Source organism: Lissotriton vulgaris, chromosome 9, assembly GCF_964263255.1.
Source record: "Lissotriton vulgaris chromosome 9, aLisVul1.2, whole genome shotgun sequence".
NCBI classification, from domain to species: Eukaryota; Metazoa; Chordata; class Amphibia; order Caudata; family Salamandridae; genus Lissotriton; species Lissotriton vulgaris.
Window position 1 is genome coordinate 1,113,137,042 of NC_141697.1, and position 23,744 is coordinate 1,113,160,785.

Sequence of the window (23,744 nt, forward strand, 5' to 3'; positions counted from 1 at the left end):
TCAAATCAATATTTAAAAGAGAGATCGGTCGATAAGACCCACAGTGCTTCGGATCCTTACCAGGCTTAGGGATAACCGTAACAGAGGCCCGGAGGAGATCAGGTGTGATAGCTCCGGGATCAGCAAAGGAATTAAAGAGGTGCGTAAGCACGGGGGCTAAAGATGTGCAGAAAGTTTTATAATAGAGGGCAGTGAATCCATCCGGCCCAGGCGCCTTGCCATGTTTAAGTCTGGCAATAGCAGAGATCACTTCCTCTATCCGGATGTCTCTATCCAAATATTCAGCCTGCAAAGGATCCAGTGACGGCAACGTAACCGAATCCAAGTAAGCAGTCATAGCCATCTCGTCCGGGGGCTCTCCCGTGTAGAGGTCCTTGTAAAAGTCGCGGAAAACGGACGCGATCCGAGCGTCCTCCGTCTCCACGTTCCCTGCCTGATCGGAAATTTCCTTAATCAGTTGATTCTGACGTGTCACCCGGAGCTTGTGGGCCAGCAGTTTACCACAGCGGTCTCCTCCAGTATAAAAAGTGTGACGCAGCCGGAGTGCCGCATACTCCGCCCGATCGAGATCCAGGGCTGCCAGGAGCTTCCTCGCTTCCTTGAGCTGCCTCCAGATCCTGGGGGACCCAGTCCTACGATGTATCTGCTCAAGTTCTCTAACCCGACCCGTAAGTTCATCTCTCTTAGCCTGCCGTTCTTTGTTGTCAGCCGAGGAAATCGCCAAAAATTCCCCTCGAATCACCGCCTTTAGCGCCGCCCATTGCGTGGCCTGGCTAGTGTCAGCATTCCCATTATGGGATTGATAGTCCCGGATCGCCCCCTCAATGCGGGCCACCACCTCCTTCCTATGTAACAGCGTGTCACGTAGACGCCACGTCCTGGGCCGAGAAATGGCCGGTGGCAAACACAACGTAGCTTCAACTGGGGCATGGTCCAAAAGGGAAATCACACCCATCTCTGACCCCGAGGTCAGCGCCCGTACCGGGGAGGTAACTAAAAGGTGGTCCAACCTCGCATACGTCTTGTGCGCATGGGAATAGTACGAGTAGTCCCTGTCCGCGGGGTGCATGTGTCGCCACAGATCAAGGAGGTCCACCTCCTCCAACTGAGCTTTACGGTCCGCGGAGAATTCCCCGACCTGCGGGGAGCGTTGCGCCGACCTATCCAGTGCAGAGTTAAAGACCATGTTGAAGTCACCACCGAGTATGATATGTCGGTCCCGGGAAGAAGTAATGTCCTCGATCGCGGTCTGCAGGAAACGATCCTGCCTTTCATTAGGACTATATAGGGACCCGATCGTAAACAGAAGGCCCCCTATCTTAAACCGATATGCGAGTAGCCAGCCCTTTTGTTCAGCGAACTTGTGGAGGACCTCTCCCCTAAAGTGTCGGGCTACCAGTATCGCCACCCCAGCCGTTTTAGTAGTACAGGAGGAAAAGAACTGTGATGGGAACTTATGAGAACGGAGTCTGTGCGTGTCTTGTGATAGGAGGTGCGTCTCCTGGAGAAGACAAATGTCTGCCTGGGTATTCTCCAGAAGTGAGAGCACAGCCCTTCTCTTGACTGGATTATTCAGCCCCCGGACATTCAGGGCCACTACCTTGCAAGTGTCAGGAGGCATGCGAACGGGTGTAACAGAAAGCAATGGGGCCCCCTAGCAACAGGGCAACAAGGGCCCAAATGCTGCCGTGTAGTAGAGGTGACACAATAAGGAACAAAGCGCTATCATGTGTGGGGCAAAAATGACCGATCAGAGCTAAAGGCCTAATCAATGTCCGGACAGCTATAGACCACAACAAGTACTGGACAGCCCTCCCTGTCCCTCCCCCACTCTCCAGCAAATCAAAAAGAAAGTCAAAGCTGTAATTGCAGCAGTCAATTCTGAGCAAACCAAGAAGCACATACATAGCCGGAATAACAAGAAACCCAATTGTGCACTGGACGACCCCCCCCCCCCCCCTTCCCCACCAACACCCAGATCCCCCCCCTTGCCTGTCCCACCCCCTTCCAAATCCCCCAAGAACTGCTTCCCCCTTCCCAACTGCCCAACTGACCCCAGTCCCCACCCGCAACTGGGACTGTCCCAACAACCCCGACCCCACCCCCCTGGCCCCCCAAACACCCACCAAAAACCATTGTCCAAGTCCGGTCCGTAGCGGACAAGCCCGTGGAAAGTCAAAAAAGTGGATGTCCAGCCACTACGCACTTCCCCGCCCCCCCGCACCCCCTGAACACCCAAACCTGCATTACAGTCATGGCGATGTCGATCTCCCCCCGGAGTTCATTCAGGCTGTTAACGCGACTTCACTTGTCGCCGTGACGGTGGCTACATCTCGCGCTGCATCGTCCAGGTCCGCAGCTGCAGCAGGCGAACCCGGTCTCGTTGAGGAGGCCGAGGACCGCCGGCCAGGGATCGTCTGCCAGCCATCCCTGGTGATACGGCGCTGGCGAGTTGTGAATGTTCCGTCGTCCGTAGCAGTGATACCCAGCACCCCACATGTATCCTGAAGGAAAGGCAGCTGGTGTAGAGTCCCATTCCACCGGAAAATAAGGCGGAAAGGGTGCCCCCAGGAGTATTGAGTGCCATACTCCCGAAGAAAATCAGTCGCAATTTTAAAGGCCTTGCGTTTCTGCAGGGTGGATGCTGCGAGATCCTGGTAGAGTGCCACCCGGTGACCCCTAAATTCCAAGGACGATCTCTTCCGTGCCTCGCGAAGTATTCGTTCTTTCAGGGGATAATCTGGCAGGAAGGCCAAAATGTCAGGGGGGGGTGCTGAGGCCCGGCGCTGCAAGCCCACTCTGTGCACCCTATCGATCCGAATGGGGAAGTCGGCCGATTCACCCAGCACCTCTCTGAATAGGTCCCGTAGGTACGCAGCCATGTCCTCCCCCTCTTCTCGGGAAGGAACTCCCCGGACTCGGATGTTGTTCCTCCGGTAACGGTTTTCAAGGTCTTCGGTATGTGACTGAAGATCAAGATGCTGGTCCCGGAGCCGTATAACCTCCTGCTGCAACTGCGTGATCTCTTCGTCCCTGGCATGGCCAGCGCTTTCCACCGTTGTTACTCTCTCTCCCAGGCCATCCACCTCCCGTCGTATCTCCCGGACCTCACCCGCCACCTCCTGCTTGAGAGCTTGGAAATCGTCCCACAATGTGCCGAAGAGGGACCAAAGGAAGGATCTCGTGACCGGGGGCTCCCCTCCACTCGCTCCCTGGGAGCCACCCGAGAGACTCGGAGATGGCTGTCCCCTATCCTGTCTCGCGGCGTTCCTGCCTAACATGTCCGGCAGGGTGCGATTCCCTTTCTTGGACCCTTTGTTGTTCGCCATTGAGTCTGCTAGGGCACCTTCCGGAACGTTCGGTGGGGCCTTGTCAAAGCCACTGGTCTACACCCAGGCCAGGCCGCTACTGCTCTGTATCCCACCACCAACAACCAAGGGGGCTTGTCCGTACTGCCAGCAGGTCTCCTCCGATGAGCAATGGAGCGACCCGCGATCCGTTCAACCCGGGGACTGGCGTCCCACCCGAGTCTCCTGGCCCTACCGGCCTAATCCTGTTCCCTCGGCCACCAAGGCCGACACCACAAGTGCGATTCTCAACTCTCGTGCTCCTCAGATGGCCCCCCTCGAACCGGTCCGGTATATCCTTCTCGGGCACATCAGCAGGGGGGACCACGCCAACTTTCAGCGTGCTACCGCTTCTCCGCCAAGTCTGTGCAGGTCATATCACCCCAAACGCCTCCTTTCCAGCCCCTCAAAGGCGATGAGTCGGCGTTGGGTGAGGGGCCGACCCCGGGGGGGATACCGGCATCCAAGCTCCGCTAGAACACCCACAACTGCACCTCCGGAGCTCCCGGAAAGGTAGGCCACAGTCTCAGCGCCACATGCGGGATCTTCCTGGGCAGCAACACCAAGTCTCCCGACCCCCTTCTCGGCACTTGCGAATCCGGGAAAGCAGTCCTGCACCCAGGGGGTCCTTCCGATGGGTTGTTGGGCGAGCGCCACGCCTCGCGACCTCTAGTGCCTCCGCCGTCCGGGGGCATAGGCCAAAGCCACGGCCTCGCGTAGTGCCCGGCCCCGCGGCTCCCTCCTCCGATGCCCCGCCTCCGGGCGCCAAGCTGCGCAGCTCCTCAGGGTTCGCCACAGGGTGGGTTGCTGTGGTGATGGTCGGGGTCAGGTGAGAAGAAACAGCGGCCCCTCTGCAGTCACCAAGGTAGACGGCCGCCAAAACCAAGCTCAGGCTCCACCTCAGCTCCGGGCCTAGGCCTTCCTCGTTCCCGGCGAGGACTCCGGGACCGTTCAACCTCCGATCCCGGCGATTTCTGCCCTCACAGCCGTCACTCCGATGTCCGGCGCTTATTTCTCGCCAAGTGCAGCGTCCCGGGGGGGGGGAGATCAGCGCTAGATTAGTAGGTTAAGGGCCCAGGGCCGACGGAGCTCACAGCGAGTGCGACCACTCAGCCCGCCATCTTAGCCACGCCTCCCCACAGTAGAGTTTTAAAATGTTATTTCCAAAGTATTTCATTAAAAAAAACTATCTTCAATATGCATTATAGCCTAGGCCAGGATTGGGCATATTTGCAGGTGGGTGGAGGCAGCGGATCGTTCTATATCTAAATAGCAGGTATGTTGTTACACTAGATTATTTGTTCACACTACGCTGTGGTTTGAAATTATTTGGTAATGGTCACGGGTTAGTTCATTGTGGTAGATTTTCCTCTACCTCTTATGGTGTCATTTCTAAAACTTTTGTGCAATTTGTAAAAAAATGTACATGAGGTGTTGGCTAACATTAAGTAGTATAGAAACCATCGAATCGGCCATCAAGTGCATGAAGCCAGCTGTTCTTCCATATTGTCAAATTGCAGACAAATTATCTTTTAAACCTGAACGTTTTGCTTGGAGATACATTTAAACCTGTCATGGGTGTGAGAAATCAGCTGGCTGGGAATGTGCTGAAGAGTTATTTGTGCAGGTCGTTGATTAACAAGTCTCCAGGGAAATCGTTTGATGATGAACATATGATTTCAGGGTAGAGTGAAGGAAGGTTTTAAAGTGGTAGTTTTAAGATTTTAAAATGTTATTTTGGGCCCTTGGCCCAGTTACATCACCCCTATTGATCTTCCTGTGAGGTTGCTATGGGTTTTACTATGAATTGATGATTTTTTCCAGCTAATACATATATGCCCCAAGGTTATAACATCTATAGGTTAAATGTGCTGACTCTCACACCTACCTTCAGGCTAGTAAATTTTTCAGGGAAATCTTTTCTATGAAATGGTACCCAGACAGCTAAATATTTCACTTAGTTTGAGTAAAACGTAGGTATTTAGGAAATGTATAATACCAGGGAAAGTGTGTACTGTAATTTAATTTCCTAGGAAATAATTAAATTGTGTGAATGAATAGCGATATTCTAGATAAACTCTAGAGAAGAGATATAAGGAGTAAATACTCCACCTTTACCCTATAAAATATCTGTGGTATGGTGCTTTCTGTAAAACCACTGTCTACTTACCTGACATCTGAAATAGACTGTTTTATTTGGGATTATAGGAGGGCCCATCGAGCAATCAAATATCTGAAATTACCATTAGTGAAATCGGGGCTAGAAGAAGCAAATAATTTGCATGTTTGTCAGCAATGCATCATTAAGTCAGTTCTGGGTAGCAATTGCTAAAAAGCTACGCGAGTCAACACACTGATTTGCTACTTACCGCATATACAGTTATGTTCTGCATGGATGAAAATGCATAACATCACAATGGTAGGCTCTGTTTTCTACCTTCAAAATCAAAATAGAGGGTCCCTGAGAAAAACATTTTATGGAGTAGATTCAAGGGAAGGATACTGTAACAACAAACAGAACAACAAACTTCACCAATGTACCCTCATAAAAGAGCAATACTACAATACTAGAAATCAAATGCAGAAGGAGGGACATTCGAGCCGAGCAGAGCAACGGGTAGGTCGCATGCTGTCTGCAGCGAGCCTGGACCGTGGTACAACGCTTTGCGCAACTCCGCTTTGGCTCATTGGAGCCCGTCCCCTTGTCTCTAGTTCCCGGTACATTTGTTGACCGCAATAAAGTCGGTACATTTGTTGACCGCAATAAGGTATACTTTAAATCATTTTGCATGTGGGACAGCATGGCACTAAGTAAGACATGTGCATCTGACTATCCCCCCAGGAGTAGTTTACTTAGTTTTTTCTTCAAGGTCCTGACAAATTGCCTTGATTTCTCCCAACTTTATTGGCAAGAAACATGTTGACCACTATCCATACCTTGAGCTAACGTGGACCATTATATTCACCTAGGCCTACACTCATCTTTAACATATCCTAGGATTTAACACTTTAAAACTAAATATATAGATCCATAAGAGTCATTTTAGAATTTTTAGCACTTTACTCACACACTACTCCCTCACCATCACACTCACGCTTCACAAACTGCAGCTCAACAGATCTCCAGCAAAGAGTCCTCTCGAGGGGCCTGTTGGCATTGCAGCGCCAGCCCAACAAGGACCTGCCTAATGATGAAGCATGACACCCCTCGGGGTGTGTTGAGGGCTCTTGCTCCTGATGGAACGGCTCCCTAGGACTTGATCATTCAGGACTCTACTGACCGACCTTCAATAGTACCTGCACACCTTCTTGCATTCTAGTCTACAATACTAGAAAACCATAAGTCAGTCAGTTTTGTTTAATGATTTATTCATCATCAATAGAAAATGTTTTTGTCAGATACATAAAAAGCTAGTAATATTTGTATTTACACTATATACAGAGGTTTTGGGAGCTCAACAATGAAAAAAGAAAGAACAACAATAATAAAACTTACAATAACAGGTGAAGAAAAGAAACATTCACACCCAATCATACTTCACAAAATAAAGTGCATATAAAGACACAAACATAATTATGACAAAACAAATTGAAAAAAATCTCATATATTGCAGTTAAAATATTTGAACAGATTTCAAAAACATTAATATTCAATCTAATGTGCATAAACAGTAATGCGCCGATATGCGTTTCGGTAATCGCAATCCAATTGTAGGAGTGAAACACAACCTTCATTGGGGCGCTATCTGTGTTCAAAATTCAGTGGCACCTGCCATCTCGTCTGAATTAATTTATAAAATTGAAAGTCATAAGAAGCTCACAACAACATTCAGGTACTGATTTATAAATACAAACTCGGAAGGAAAACAACTACGATGGTGATCTCATATCCATGGACGATTTCATGGAAGCATATCACGTTAAATGCAGGGACTTGAACCAAATAAAAGTATCCAATGACCAGTGATAATAGAGTACCTCACATGCAGTCCCGGAAATGATAAACAGTCATAGGACTTGTTCTCAGAAGAGAGATCAAAGTATTGAAGATGGGGTAACACCCCCTGTATTTCTGAATTAAGTAGGCTAGGACCAGTATCTGGGTCTTAAAACGTGTAGAAGGATCAATCGGGCAAGGAATGCAGTCACGGTCCATCCTGGTCAGTCCTTCTTCAGCGAGTCTTCAAAACTTTGATCTCTCTTTTGAGAACAAGTCCTGTGCCAATATGCCTTCCCCGTTAAAGTTTGGCAGGTTTGACCTACTGAACTTTAATGAAGGTTGAGATCTTTAATGCATCCAATAATTTTTGGATGCCTTACATACCTAACAACTCATAATTCTAACCTGCACGTATACAGGGCTTTACGCATGGATCAGATTATACCGACAAACTTCCTATTCCTTGAAAGCCAGGAGTAGAACTCAGATAGTTTAGATATAAAAGCCAAACTGCCTCTCCTACATTCATAGTCTGTTCTTCTTTACAAGCTACATGTTATTGTTTTTTTATTTTGTGTTTTCACAGGTACTTGCTGCAACCTCTTTGACTGGTTTATTAGAGAAGCTTCAAGATTCCAATGCACTCCTGGAAAGAATCATGAAAGGGCTCAATGCTTACCTTGAGAAGAAGCGGCTCTTTTTTCCTCGGTAAGTATTTGGAGAGTGTGGCAGCAGAATGGGAGTACTGAATAGGCATGATCAGAATTATGGTTAATATTGCTCCCTTTTGGGCTCTAAAATAGCGTTATTCCCTTTTAAAAGTAGACTTTCAGAATTCATGCATGGGCATTGATTCATCAAATGCCAGGGTAGAAAAGGTGGGATCGCCTACCCTTGGACTCTCAATGCCTATAGGTGGTTTGACAGCTTTTTCCAAATGAAAGGGCAAAAGGTGGAAGCTATGGGAAGAAAACAGGGGCTTCAGAGCCCTGTTTTCTTTCTCCCCCTGCCTTCATGATCCCTGAGACCAGGGGTATCCAGGGCAATGCAAGGAGTAGCAAAGGACAAGCCAGATATTGAACCTGCTACTCCTGGCAACCCCTAAACAACATCCTCAAATTCATGCCTCTTGTTATTTTCTGAAATAGGTGTCTTTATTCATTAATATTAGACCAGGGTTTACTTTTCTGAAAAGTTATAATGTGTTTGTTTATGGATTGTCAACTATGTTTTGTCTACGTATGATTACCTGGGTGGTAGTCTAGCATAACCACTCCGATCAAATTTTAGTTTGTATGTTTTTGATAACTTTGTAATCAAATATTAGTATTCAGATAAGACAACACTGTCCATTATCAAAATCCAAATTGGGTTAATTCCTCTACAAATAACAAATAAGCAATGTCCTAGAATTGTGACTTGATTGTTAAATTTGGGTGAAATTGCTTTCTGCCATCAAGAACCAATAATAATGTAGTTAACTGGGTTATGGGAATGATTAGTTTACTGGTTTACAGGGATGATTAGTTAACTGGATTATGGAGAGCATGATATATTAAATCGGATCACTATCTTTGGCTCCAGAGATTGTGTTGTGCATTGATTGAAGAGATGCACACTAGGTTGCTGTGTGTGATTTAGTGATCTTTTGGGAAATGTTTGCCCTATTTTCGAATCATAGTGATCCTTACAGTGATCCTTACAGATGGTCTTAAACATAGAATATTCCTTCCATTTTGCGGGGATCCTGGAACACTTCTTTAACATAATAGAAATGTTTTTTAATACATGAATTGCTGATTTTATATGCGATGTAATTGCTTTTATGATTTTAATTAATCGAATAAAGCTTGTTTAAAAAAAAAAATAGAAATCAAAAGATGTTTTCTAATAACATTATAGAAAACATCTTAAGGGTTGGTGCTTGCCAAGAGGTAGATAGCCATTAAATGGATGAACACCCAATTATCCTGATATAAGTATTGGCTGCGAGATATGTCTGAATGGGTAGTGGCTGATGAGGTCAGGATGAAACATGTAAGATGGGACGAACGATAGGACGATGACCTGATAGCATGGAGACAGATGCTTAAAGACCTGCGTAGATATGAGACTGTTATTGGATGTTCGAAGTGGGAATGCATGATGAGCAGTAGATGTGTAAAACATATATATTGAGTCCATTAATCGCTAAAGGCAACACAAAAAAAAGTTCAAGTGTTATGTTGAGTGAAATGTCAAATGTAAAGTGAGACTCTGACAATGTCACATCTATGTAATCACCGAAGGAACTGATTTTGTTTATAACCTTGCTTGAGCTGCATGGGGGAGTGGGAAGAGTTGGGAACATGTTTATGCTATCAATGATTCACCTTAATACTTCTTGTAAGATGTATTGCGATAATGACCCTTGATGATACTGAATAATCAATAAAAACTATTTGAAAAAAAAACAATCAAACCTGCTGATAAAGGCAGAGGGATTGTTTTGCAAACCACTGTGGCATACGGAACAGAGTGCCTATGATTACTGAGTGATGAGCAGAACTATAACATTCTGGAACATGATCCCACTTGAACACTAAAAGTAGAAAGCTGAATGTGGAGGCTGGATTAGCAAGCAAGAGGGAGATTTCCTAAGAAACACCAATCCTAGAACATCCTATTTTTCACCCTTCCAAGAAAACCCCAAAAATGAGATCCTTCACTTGAACGACCCAGAGTCTCTGGAATCGCCTAACTTTTAGAACCATTGTCACAATTTTGTTACATTTACTTGAAGCCAATCCAACAAAAAACACAAACATGCATAAAAGATACAAAAGCTCTTTTGATGAAAATCAAAGATTTGGAATACAGTGAACAGAATCCTCTTTTGATAAGTCTGGATGTGGAAAATTTATATATGAGTCTTCCTTCCACAAAACGACACACTTGAAGTAATAAGAGAAATCCCAGAGAATTTGTTGTGGAATGCACAACACTTGCCCTAACCAAAAATATTTTTTAATTTGAGTTGACCATTATTCTCCAAACCCGTGGAACTGTATGAGAAGCATGTTTGCTTCTAGTGTGGCAAGGTTATATGTATTCAAATTGGAGATGAAATACATTTCACTTGACAGAAACCCCAACTGTACACACATTTCCATGTGGAAGCGATATATAGACGATATGTTTGTAGTATGGAAAGGGGATACGAACACAGCACCAGCCTTTGTCACCTGGCTGAATGATCAGGATAGATCACACATACTCTGAACAAGAACACATTGACATTTCTTAATGTAACCATCTTACATGAAGAAGGCAGTTTACAAACTGACACATTTCACAAACCAACACAAAAGAATAATCTTTTAAGATTTAACAGCTTCCAACCTTGGCCATTACGAGACAATCTCCCTTATGGACAGTTCCTTCATCTTCGGAGGAACTGCAGACAAATTAAGGACTTTAAACATCAAGCAGATATACTTTCAGACAAATTGAGGGCTTGTAACCACCCTGAACTTATTATTCAGAAATCAAAGAAGCGAACAGGCATTCAAAATCGAGGCAGACTTTTGGAAACCCTACATGTCAGGAAACCGACCCCCCACTTGTATGCATCACCACATACAATGTGGCATCTATCTAGATAAAAAGAAAATAAACGCAACTGGCGAACATTGAACTTAGGTCGGTGATAGTGGAACCTTCCTCTGTTCTCCCATAAAATGGCAAAAAGGTTACGTGACACTTTAGTATATACAATACCCAAACAGAATCCCAAATCAGTAGAAACGATACATACGGCACTAGGTATGCCACAGGTTACTGGACATTATCCCTGTGGGCAGTGCAGCGCATGTCACCTCATTACATCATCAAAAAAGGTTGACCTAGGCCTACGTACTCCATGGCAACTGAGAAGGTATACAAACTACAACACCAAAAAAGTAGTTTATATGGTTAGTTGCCTGTGTAATCTGAGGTACATAGGAATGACAACCAGAAAAGTGAGTACACAGATCAGTGAACACAGGAGCAATACATGCTGCAGACGCAGCAACACGAGAATGGCATATCACTATAACAGCTAAACACCCAACCAATGATCTGCGATGCATTATCTTGTAACGAGTGACAGCAGAGACAAGGAATCTATAAAGAATACTTTTTGTAAGAGAACAAGAATGGATTTACAGACTATCCACACAGATTAGGCGTCTGAATAATGATATTCCGTGGAGTAATATTTATGAATATGTTCATCACGTGATATAATGTTGCCATTTCCCCAACAGAGACGAAAATAGACAAGAATATCTTACTCCCTTATAACACAAGATTAACACTCTATACCGCAACAAGGGAACTGAAGATCAAAAACAGTTTCATACTTGTTCCTGTAAAAAAACAATATTAACTAAGAGCTTGTGTACTTCAAAAGTAAAGATCAGAAAAATCTTCATCCTTGTTCTTTTTAAAATAACAATACTACCTAAGAGTGTGTGTACCTAAGCTTTACATTAAAGAAGACTCCCAGGGTAATAACTGGCAAGAGGTTCACACTGGTCAGGTAACTCTATGTCCCTTCTTGCATTTCACCGCTGTGTGGCTAATGCGTTTCTGCTCAGTGAACGGCTGACTCTTAAAGAATCCTGGGGTCAAGACTGTTCAGGGAACTCAATTTCCCAAACTTCCTTTCACCCTTGCACAGGTAACGTGCCAGTCCTGGGGCCAAATACATGATTATCCAGGGGCATACTGAACTAGTAGCGCTCATGCCCAAATGACAGCATCTATTGGTTTTTACAAACGTAACAAAGTTCCTCAATACTGAATAGTACGCCATGTTGGAATGATCATTGATCGGCAATTACATGAGACACGCTCCCTTGACGAAGTAAGCAAAACCTTCCAGCGTCCACAGTATCATGTAGGCCCATGTTTCCAGGTTCACATAGAGTATAACAGTCCCTATTTTTCTTTCTATATTTTTTCTTTCAGTGTTTGACTACAGGTCGCCTGCAAACCCTATGATGCTTTCTGAGTAAATAAGCCATGTAGGTAGACAAGGCTCAGAATCAAGTTTTGTGTGTTTGTTTTATACTTTTTAAGTTTATCTGTACTTTATGTGTTGTGTGTGCTTTTAAATGTTGTCCCACTGAATGATCAACACTTTGAGGGATATCTCACTTGTGTTTAGCATGCTTTACTGCACTTTCAAGTGAGATTATGGCTCAGACAATAAGACATCCAACTGGGAATGCCTATTGACATCTACCTTTCCCTTTGCAACCGTGGCCATACCAGGAAAAGGCCCTTTGAGCATAGTCTGTATCTTGCGTACATGTTTCTTAAATATTTGATTGCACCAAAATAAGTTAATATTCAACCAATTTACGCAGGGTTGTATTTAGGTCCTGTAGAGAGCCGATTGACACTTTATGGGCAGAGACACAGCTGAAACATGTCAACATTTTCATGTCCCAGATCATTGAATCCTTATGACATCTTATTGTTTTTAATATTGCCCTAGGCCCTACTCAATAAGAAACAGTATATAGTATTTAGTGGTATTTTGAACCTACTCACATTCCCTGCAAACACATTACTAAGAGCTCAGCTTACAAATGCGTTGAGCCCGCCCACTCACATTTGGTGTCTGGGCGAGGGTCAAACACACAGTGGGATTGCTGAGAGGTGGTCGGAGGCCACACCCCTTTTTACACCACTCTGCAAACTCGCCTCTTGGCACACTGCTGGTGAGGCGATAAGGTCCTCTTGTGTCCTGAGGACCTCAGGACTAAAGTGAACTTCCTTCAGAGAAAGGGGGCGTGACCTCTGATCACCTCTCATCAATCCAGCTGTGTGGGGCTTACTGGAGGTAACAGGAGAGCTAGTTGGCCCCCAGGGACCTTCAAGAAGCAAGGGGACCTCATCTCCCAACTAAGAGCGCGCGGGGAGGTGCATTTGCAGAGTTGTGGAGAAAGGGGGTATGGCCTGTGACACCATTCAAAAATTCCACTGTGTGGGGCTTACTGGAGGGAATAGGCAGGCTAGTTGGCCTCTAAGGAGCCCCAGCAGTGAAGGGGATTTCAGCCCCCAACCAAGAGCGCACCAGGAGGGGCGTTTGCAGACTGGTGGATAAAGAGGGCGTGGCTAGCTATCAGAACTCAGCAATCCTGCTGTGTAGGACTTACTGGAGGTAAAAGGAGGGGTAGTTGGCCAACTACCCCTCCGGTTCCCTCGAATAGGTCCAACACAGCAGGATTGCTGAGAAGTTGTCAGGGGCAACACCCCCTTTCTCCAACACTCTGCAAATATGTTTCCAGGTGCACTACTAGTTGGGGGATAAGTCCCCTTGGCTACAGATGGACCTTGGGGGCCAAGAAGTCCTCCTGATACATCCTGTAGGCCCTACGCAGTGGAATTCTTGAGAGCTGGTCGGAGGCCCAGCCCCATTTCTCCACCACTCAGCAAAAGCAACTGCTATTTAAAAAACCTTCGAAATTAACAAAAAAACAAAGGTTACAGGGATATTATAGTTAAGAGTTAGCATTTAAAAAATCTTAGAAATTCACCGGAAAAAACACTGGCTTCAGGGATATTACAGTTTGGTATTAGCATTTAAAAAACCTTAGAAGTTCCCAGAAAAAAACAGAGGGTACAGGAACGTTATAGTTAGGCTGGCATTTCACTTGTGCAAAACCTGTGAAATTTAGCTGTTATCGTTAGCTGAGCTAATTATAACTTGCACACCCCAATTCACTGCTGATGATGCCACATATTCTCATGACATGGTCAGTGACATCACTGATGACGAATCAAATTACATCACTGATGACATCATCCACATGATCTCTGATGTACCTACTCACACCCTAATATGACCTTTCATACACTCACTCTAAAATTCACACTACCATTCTCAAAACCATAAACACATCAATACCAGTTAGTACATAACCACTCACTGATTAATACACACACATCCACTCACCCATACAGCCACTCATATACGCAGTCACTCACCAATACAGCCACTCATATATGCACTCATACACCCATACAGAGACTCACACACTGCCATTCACCCACAGAGTTAGTCACAGACCTAGTCAGACACCCAAAGTCAATCACACTGCCATATAATCACCTATATAGTTATACACATACCACCTCACTTATTTATACAAATACTAGCACATACTTACTCTCTTATACAATCACTCACACAAGCACACACTCCATTCAGCCACTCTCACAATCACTCACTCTCAAATACAGTTACTTATATACTTCAACACGCACATATACTGACTTTCACATAGGCAGTTACTCACCCATATTCCACTGAGACATACATTCACTCACTGACACAGCCATACGAACACTCACTCACCCATACGGCCCCTCGCAGATGCACTGATGAACCCTTACACCCAGATATTCACCCACTCACACATCCATGCAGAGAGTCACCCACCCTTACAGACACTCAGGCACCCATACAGGTACTCATACAACCAATCAATATCCCATATAGACACTCATGTAGCTACTCACCAACCCATGCAGCCACTTACACACCAACTGACAGACTGATACGTACATTCATACAGATTAGTCACTCACCCATACATTCACTGAGACACGTATAATCATTCATTTATACACTCAATCACGCACCCACTGAATCATCCATACAGATATATATATATATATATATATATATATATATATATATATATATATATACACATATTCACTGAAAAAAACCATAGGTTTCACCCATGTTTTAGTTAGCTGGACATTTCTCTCATACATAACCATTGAAATTTCCCCGTTATAGTTAGTTCATCTAACTATAACTTGCGCGCCCGCAATGCACTGCTGATGATGTCACATATTATATCACTCATGACATGGTCAGTGACATCACTCATCACATCACTGATGACATCTCAAATGACATCACTGATGACCTCACTGAAGAAATCATCCAGTGAATGTGTGTCTTTCTGAAAAATAAATATTTTTTATGTATGTATATCTAAAGGTTGATGGAAGAATAAATGGGTAAATAAGTATCTAAATGGATGTTTTTTGAAAATTGATTGTATAACTGACTTATTAAGTATACCTTAGTAAATACATGTATTAGCGAGTAATGTTTAAATATGTAAATATCTGTATCAGTGTCTCACTTTTTATATAAGTGACTTCATGGGTTGGAGAGTACCTACATGAGTGTCTATATGGGTTATTAGTTGGTTTATTGAGTATCAGAATGAGTGTCTGTATGGTTTGGTGGGGGGTATTACGTAGCGCACAGATGCATGAATGACTGACTCACTGTTTGTATGTGTTTTGAAGACAGAATGTGTGCAGGACTGTATGGGTGTGTTAGTGAATGACTGTCTCAATAGTATCTTTATGAGTAACTACATATGTTTTAAACTTGTATATGTGAGTATTGATGTATATAAGTGAGTATATGTGAGAGTGAGCGATTGGAGGAGTTCTTGTATAAATAAGTATGTGTTTCTATAAGTGATTGTTTAAGAGAGTAAGTATGTGTATGTTTCTGTAGAAGTAAGTGTAGCTGTATGTGTATAGCTGTATATGCAAGTAAATGGATGTTTGGTAGTTTATTTGCATGTGTGAGTATGTGTGTGAGTAACTCTATGGATGAGTATCGGTGTGTAACAGGATGTATAGGTGTATGAGTACATATGGTGAGTGAGTACATGTATGAGTGACTATATAGAACTGTTGCTGAATGAGTGGATGCGTATGTAGATGTTGGATTTACCTAATAGGTTGTTGTAACTGGTATTGGTATCTCCATTTTTTGGGAAAATTTTGTTTCTATTTTTGAATGTGTGAATCAAAGGTTATATTAGGGTGAGAGGCGGTCTGCCACTCTTTCACAAGGATGATGTCATCAGTGATGTCATTTGAGATGTCATCAGTGATGTGATGAGTGATGTCACTGACCGTGTCATGAGTGATGTAATATGTGATGTCATCAGCAGTGCATTGCGCGCGCGCGAGTTATAATTGGCTGAACTAACTATAACGGGGGAATTTCAATGGTTTTGTATGAGAGAAATGTCCAGCTAACTATAACATGGGTGAAATCTATGGTTTTTTCAGTGAATTTCTAAGTTTTTTTAAATGCTAATTCCTAACTATAACGTGGCTGAAACCTATGGTTTCTTCAGTGAATTTCTAAGGTTTTTTAAATGCTAATTCCAAACTATAACGTGCCTGAAACCTATGGTTTTTTCAGTGAATATATAAACACCCACTTCCTTTACAAAGAAATGGAAAGTTTGCATCTCTGCAACCTCTCTAATTTTTCACCTTAGTCATCTTCCACTCAATCAACACAACAACCACAAATACACACACCTACTTGCTACCATTCTTGCCTAAGCTTATCAATTATTCTTCTTTAATTCAAATTCAAAGTGCAGGCCCTTTAAGCAGCCTTCTTGGTAACTACTACCCGTGAATAGTAGTGGGTAATTTGCACACTTCTGTCCAATTTTGCGTCTTTTCTACCACACACTGCGGCAGGTTTACAAGCCCCTTGCGCCTCTTTTGCATCATTTTTCCCACGACCTTATAAGTCTGCCCAACTGTGTGTACTTTATTCACTAGCTTTCTTCCTTAGTTGTTGTACTAGTTTCTCTTGCTCCCACTGCGTAATCCAACACCCTATCTGTGTAATGACCTGGAAATCCAAAGATCCACTTCACTGACAATGCAGTGGGTAGTTTGCGTCTCTCCAACCTTTCTTATTTCTCACGTTTTTCATCTTCTACTCAATCTACACATCATACACACATACACACATCTAATTGCTGCATTCCTTAGCTGCGATTATCAACTATTCTTCTATTTTATATTCATATTCAAAGTGCAAGCCCTTTATTGAGCCTTTTTGTTGTAACTACTATTCCAGGAATTCTGTTCATACACAAAACTGTGCATAAAGACTTAGGACCTCAGTGAATTACGGTGTACCAAAACCCACCTTACTACACAAACCCCCTACCAAACTAGCAATCAGTCATTCATTGGTTCTTCACCCTAGAGCAAAAACACCTAGTCAACCCAGAACATGCGACTTATATTACATGAAGTAAAGTGGATAACAAAAACACTCTTTCAATATACTCTTACACCAGTCAAAAACAAGAAGTAAATAAAGACACGTGCAACTTTGAAATGTTTATATCTAACGCCATAATCTCATGCACACTACCTTAGAAAATGCAACCAAACATATTGCAAGAAACAAGGTTGTCAGCATTGTACTATTCTATGAAATACAAACGGAAAAAGCATCCTATAATGCTAAAGGTAAACAAATTTAAAATATACCTACATTTCACCCTCCCTACCTAGCAGATTAGTTTATAACTACAGAAAGTCTCATAGGATTACATGGGCACAGCCATACCTCTGGTACTCAGCAGTAATGTATCACATTCAGTGCTCCACAAACTATCAAGATACGAATGTTCTCCAACTGTGTGTAACTTTGCCTCCACAATGGATTATGAAACGCGCAAGTATCAGAGGTGCCCACAGCTCCATATGTATTATGGCTCGAACATGCAAGGATCATTCTGAATAACAGACACAGAATTCAAGATAACCTTGATGTTCCATGCTCTCACTATACACACAAAACTAGCGAGGCAGTTTACAAATCTAGCATACCAAATTATTCTCATATAAAGCAAAATACTCAGCCGTCTCTCTAAACAATATCACAAGTACGTGTCGTGTGCAAAGCAGAGCAGGAAAGCAAAAATAGCGTGTAAGCTTCTAATAAACCCATGCTAACTTAACAGGCTGTGAGTGCAACGCTCAGCTACAGGCACCCTTTCTTGATCAAAGCACTTGATATAAACGTGGGCGAATTAGGAACGCACAGTCCAAGCCTAAAAATCAGAGTCAAGTTCACATTTCCAAAAAAAGTTATTCGCTCTTTGATAGAAAACAGTAACTAAATAATTAAGAATACGTAGAAAAATCAGTCTTAATCCAACAGCGTGTAAGCACAGTATGTAGCAACAGCCTCCAAGAGGAAGTCATTGTTCTCATCTGAAAACATTTCAGCCATCCAATTCAATAGTGAGAATGAACATACATGTTCCTCAACAACCGGAGCCTCTATCACAATCGGAGGAAAACTTGGGTCATCTTCAATGTAACTGTGTGCCAAGAACTCAAGCGCCGCTGCAAAAACATTCCAACGTCCCATTATTCCATGTGTCGCTGCTAAGGCCATAATCCCGCCGCCAGAACAGAGCAAGGCATGAACCACTAAGGGGCTCATCAACTGGTCATAATCCGCGCTGGGAGACACCGTACTGCAGAGACACAAATCCAGGGCCCAGTCGAAATCGCAGCTCAGGCAATGGAACACAGGTTGAACGCATGTGAAAAAGTAAAATCGAAACGATAATCCATAAACTGCACTCAATGTTGCAAGAGGCAGCGCTCCATAGTAACTAAGCATTTGGTTGCGGAGCAGCAACAGCCGGGACATTTTATCGTCTGCTGCAGGATGTGCATCCATATTTATGTAAACAAATTAATAAAAGCACACCGGCCACTAATGCGAGTATTAAGCGCAATCCACCAAAGATGCTGGAAAAAATCGAATGAAAAAATCCCAAAAAGACACCAAATATACTTTCTACAGAAGTCACAAGGCCACTGCTTCTAACTTTAAAAAAGTAAGGTAACCCCGTAGTCAAGGACACATTAAAGATACTCTAAATGAACTCCCCAAAATTCAAGAGCACGTCTGTATTTAATAAATCATGCACTTCTGTGCGGGTGTTTGCTACATAAAGGACAAATGTTTCTGTACCAGATATAAGAGCGACCTCTTTTTGAGACAATAGCGCTCTTATACGACTCATTTTTTGACTCTGCTTTCAAAGTCGAAATCGACCACCAGATGGAAACATCCAGCTTCCCATGCAGAGGAGTTAACACAACTTTTTTTTAATCAAACCACACGCTCAGTTACCGTAATCATGTAAGCGATGCCTGCTAACATTGCACAACAATCTCCATTACTTCAAAGTAAATAAGTCCCGTTTCCAGTAAACTGAACGTTGTTATGATAGCGGGTGTCAGACTACCTTTCAAAACTCAGTCCAAATCAGGCGCATCTTGTATACAAGAGCCATGCAATTGTATGTGTCTACAAATTAAGGAGTGATGTGGTACTATTGTGCAATCCTCGCCATTCAAATAGACTTCTTTTCACTCCGTCAGGCAACTATATGTAAATGATAATAACCAAGCTTCATGGACATAAGGGCTTCCAAAACATCCATATCTGCCTGTAGCATAGTATTTCATACAAACCTCAAACTTAAACAGGTTAAAAAGTAACGTTATGATACCGTGGATAGGCCACACACATGAATTGGATCTCCAATGAGTTACCACTTCTAACCATTCGCATAACGCTCCCTGTGCTCTGATTTGACAGTGAGAGAGTGATCGCACCATAGTTTATACTGCTAATCATTCTCAGCATACGCTACGAATACGCTTCAAGGTTACGTGTCGCATCAAAGCCTCAGTGTGACGTCATGTACGGTGGCCTGTACAAAAAAGACGCAAGTGTATTTAATTGTTTAAAAACATATTCATGTATTTAATGAACATACTAACAGAAGACTTAATCTAGGATAATTATGGAATGATTTTTTTTAAGTTTTAAGAATCCTATATTACTTTTATATTGTATGAGTGCAGCTGCGTGCCCCTCCGCCTGGTACCCTAGACTCCACCACGCCCAGACCCGGTTCATAAGCACGCATGATCGTCACCACAAAACCATTAGCATGCATATCGCTTATCCACACATGCTTTTACAACTAGTATGCATTTACCATACATGATAAATGCATTATCTTAATAATGTTTTTTTGTTGACCAACACGTGTTGTAATGCCTGTGCCTTACGTCCTTCAAACTAGTTTCTAGGTATATGTGTGATCAACTCTGAAAAGATCGGAGGCCAAGGACAAACACTGTGGTATCTGTGGCACCAAATCTCACTGATCACAGAGAAAATATACGCAGGGTAAAATGAAAGTAACAGGTATAATAAAAATAACGAAGGAAAACTACTAAAATGGCGGTTGGACGGAGTATGTAATCAACGTTTGGCGCCTCAACACTACATTTCAAATAAATATACGTACAATATGTTTATTAATATATTACAAAAGTATTGTATAGCACCGGATAACACACATGACCCGGGAAAACAAAACGGCAAATGTAATACCTAAAATCAGGAGAGGTTTGTTTGGCGAACTTGAAGAAAAAGAAAACAAAAAGTGCACTTGCAAACAAGGCTGCACATGCGTAAACAGTACAACTGATGCAGCAAAAAAAAAAAAGGAAAGTTTTTCATACTGTCATAGAAATATAGCTCTAAAATTCGCCCCCGTAATTTGCCCCCCGGGACCTAATAAACAAAACGGACTTCTAGTTTTTTTTCCCACCTTTTCCACCGCATACAAGTACTGCACGAGTACCCCGCCATTTTTTTTTTTAAATTAAAATTGAGCCTAAAGATCCATGTACCACCCCCCTGACTAAGACTATAGGGTCAGAATGTTTCTACACTGCCACCTTTCCTAATATCTCAACTTTGTTTTACTGCTTTCTTGTGACTCGGCTCTCGCGACAAACAAGATGGCTGCCAACATTTCCTGTTTTAGGGTATTGACAACCAATCAGCATGCAGCTCTTGCTCGTAATTGTACGTCTTTTCAAACGCGTACATCTCGATTTTCCTTTCAAAAAATAAAAATAAAAAATAGAGCCTAAACATCCACGGACAACCCCCTGTGCAAGCCTAGAGCATCAGAATGTTTCTAGCTTACCCCCTTCCCTTATTTCTCAACTTTGCTTTACTGTTTTCTTGTGTCGCTCGGTTCTAGCGAGGCACAAGATGGCCGCCAACACTTCCTGGTTTTGAGTGTTGACAGACAGTTCACAGCCAATCAGCATACAGCTCGCGCTCGTAATTGAACAGATTTCTGTACGCGTGCTGAACTCCGTCTCTAGATATCGCTATGATTTTACTTGCGATTTTCTCAGAAACTACTGAACGGATAAACACCATTTAACAAAAAGCACAATCTGCGAACAGAACTCTACCTCTCTGCCAAATTTCGTGTAATTCCGTTCAGCCGTTCGGGCTGTAGCCCTGGCTAAAGGTCCCTATGGAAAATTGCATGGGAAAACACGTTTTGGGACCCCCGTTTTTTCTTGGCCCCCGCTTGACGAATCACCCCCAAACTTTCAGGGAAGGAGCAGAACCGAACAGGCCATTTTCTTTGAGAAATTCACGAAGATTCGTCCACCGGCGCCAAAGTTATTCCAAATAGAATGTTGTGGATTTCCTATGGAAAGTAGGTCCTAACTATAACTACCTACTGGCTCAGCTAACTATAATGGCTGAATTTCAAAGGTTTTGTACAAGCAAAATGTCAGCCTAACTATAATGTTCTTGTAACCTGTGTTTTTTTCATGTATTTCTAAGGTTTTTTAAATGCTAATGCCCAACTATAACATCCCTGAAACCTGTGGGTTTTTTCAGTGAAAATAAATATACATACATATCGAATAAATGTGACGTGGAAACTAATTTACCTGAGAGCCATCTGCTCACTCACTTGTGATATATAGAACATTCACACACCACTGTATATATTAAAGGGTTTTTCAGGAGAACTGCGTGTTCCCTCTCATAAGCAAGTTCATAAAAGATACTTCTACAAGTGGAGACAAACCTGTCTCATAATTAGGCAAAATATCAACAATCTAAACAACAATTGTACCTTTATTATTGTGTGTCTTTTAATCTGTTCTGCTCAGATGAGAAATCACAAATAATCATGGCGCTATTGATCGTGTAATATTTGTGAATCTATACTACTATTATAAAGAGAGAACACAAATCTTTTGGCAAGGTAAACTCTGGAACCACAGCGCCAATCCACACACCCAATACATTGTTGTAATCCTCAGGGTGTGCAGATGGACATAGGCTATAGAAATTTAAAAAAAAACGTACATTTAAAAATATAACTTAAAAAAAATAGTGCCCTGAAAGAAGTGCCGGCCGCGAAGCTGACGGCTACGACGTAGCGCTGGCCGCAACGTACGTGATGACGAGGAGGAGCGGTGGTGAAGTGAGGAGCTCGGGGAGGAGCGGCGGCTCAGGTAAGGCTCTGGGACATGGGACAGGAGGGAGCAGGTGCGGGAGGTTGGCCCGGAACAACTGCGGTAAGGCTAAGGGTCTGGGGGCAGCATTTCAGGCTTGCAAGGAGGATCGGCGGTGAAGTGAGGAGCTCGGGGAGGAGTGGCGGCTCAGGTAAGGCTCTGGGGCACGGGACGGGAGGGAGCCGGTGCGGGAGGTTGGGCCGGAACAACTGCGGTAAGGCTTAGGGTCTGGGGGCAGCATTTCAGGCTTGCGTGCACTCCCCCCCCGGCCCCCGCCCGCCACGACATTGTCCGGGACACAGACAATGTTGTGGCAGGCGGGGGCCGAGGCTGGACTGCACGCAAGCCTGAAATGCTGCCCCCAGCCCCCTTCTGCCCCAGGCAACGCTGGGGCGGGCTGCTAGTGTTGACATAAAGGAGGAATTGGAAGGTATTGCCTAGTGTCTGGCCCCTGCCACAAACGAGCACTCATCTGCAATACATGACATGTCTGATCAGATTCAAACTCTGGAGGCCAGAATCGAAGATCAGGAGAGCAGGGTACAATACAATAATATTAGAGTTGGCCTCCCTGATAGCATTGAAGGGGACTCAGTGATCTTCCTTGAGGGTTAGTTGCAGGAAATATCACCCCAGATAACTTTTCCAATTTCTATGCTTTGGAGCAAGCTCATAGAGTATCCGCTTGACCCACCGCACTGGGCGCACCACCATGCCTGTTGTGGCTCAACTCCAATTTCGTAATAGAGATTATATATTGTGCCAGGCCTGCACTACAGGACCCTTCCAGTTGGATAATGCAAGAGTCTCTATTTTCCTGAATTTCACAGCAGCTGTCCAATAACGCAGAGCTTTGCTTTGTACAGTCACAAGGAGGCTACAGGAACTTGCTGTCCCTTATGCATTTCTCTTCTCTGACAAGCTCAGCGTTCAGCAGGATGGGAAGTGGGTATTTTTGACACTCTTACAGTGGTGTTGGACTGACTTGTCATCTTTGACACTTTGGGTTGGTTTGGCCGCTGGCGAGACCTCCCTGCACCATTGTGACGCAATCTGCGTCACTTCAGGAGACGATGAACCACAAGGCCATCTCAGCAACAGGTCCAAGCAGGCAGAGACCAGATTCTGACTGCTGCTGCACTGATGGGCTGCCCCAGGGTGTCTAAGGATGCACCGGT

The 23,744-nt window shown here is 43.8% G+C and overlaps 1 protein-coding gene across 1 annotated transcript in view; it reads left to right on the plus strand.

Moving 5' to 3' along the window:
• The window catches only part of DNAH12 (dynein axonemal heavy chain 12), a 1,291,066-nt gene that overhangs the window by 372,904 nt on the left and 894,418 nt on the right, over nt 1–23,744 (plus strand). Inside the window, exon 21 of the mRNA XM_086939114.1 lies at nt 7,874–7,995. Within this exon, the coding sequence (XP_086795240.1) occupies nt 7,874–7,995 (122 nt within the window). The remainder of the gene's footprint in view (nt 1–7,873; nt 7,996–23,744) is intronic.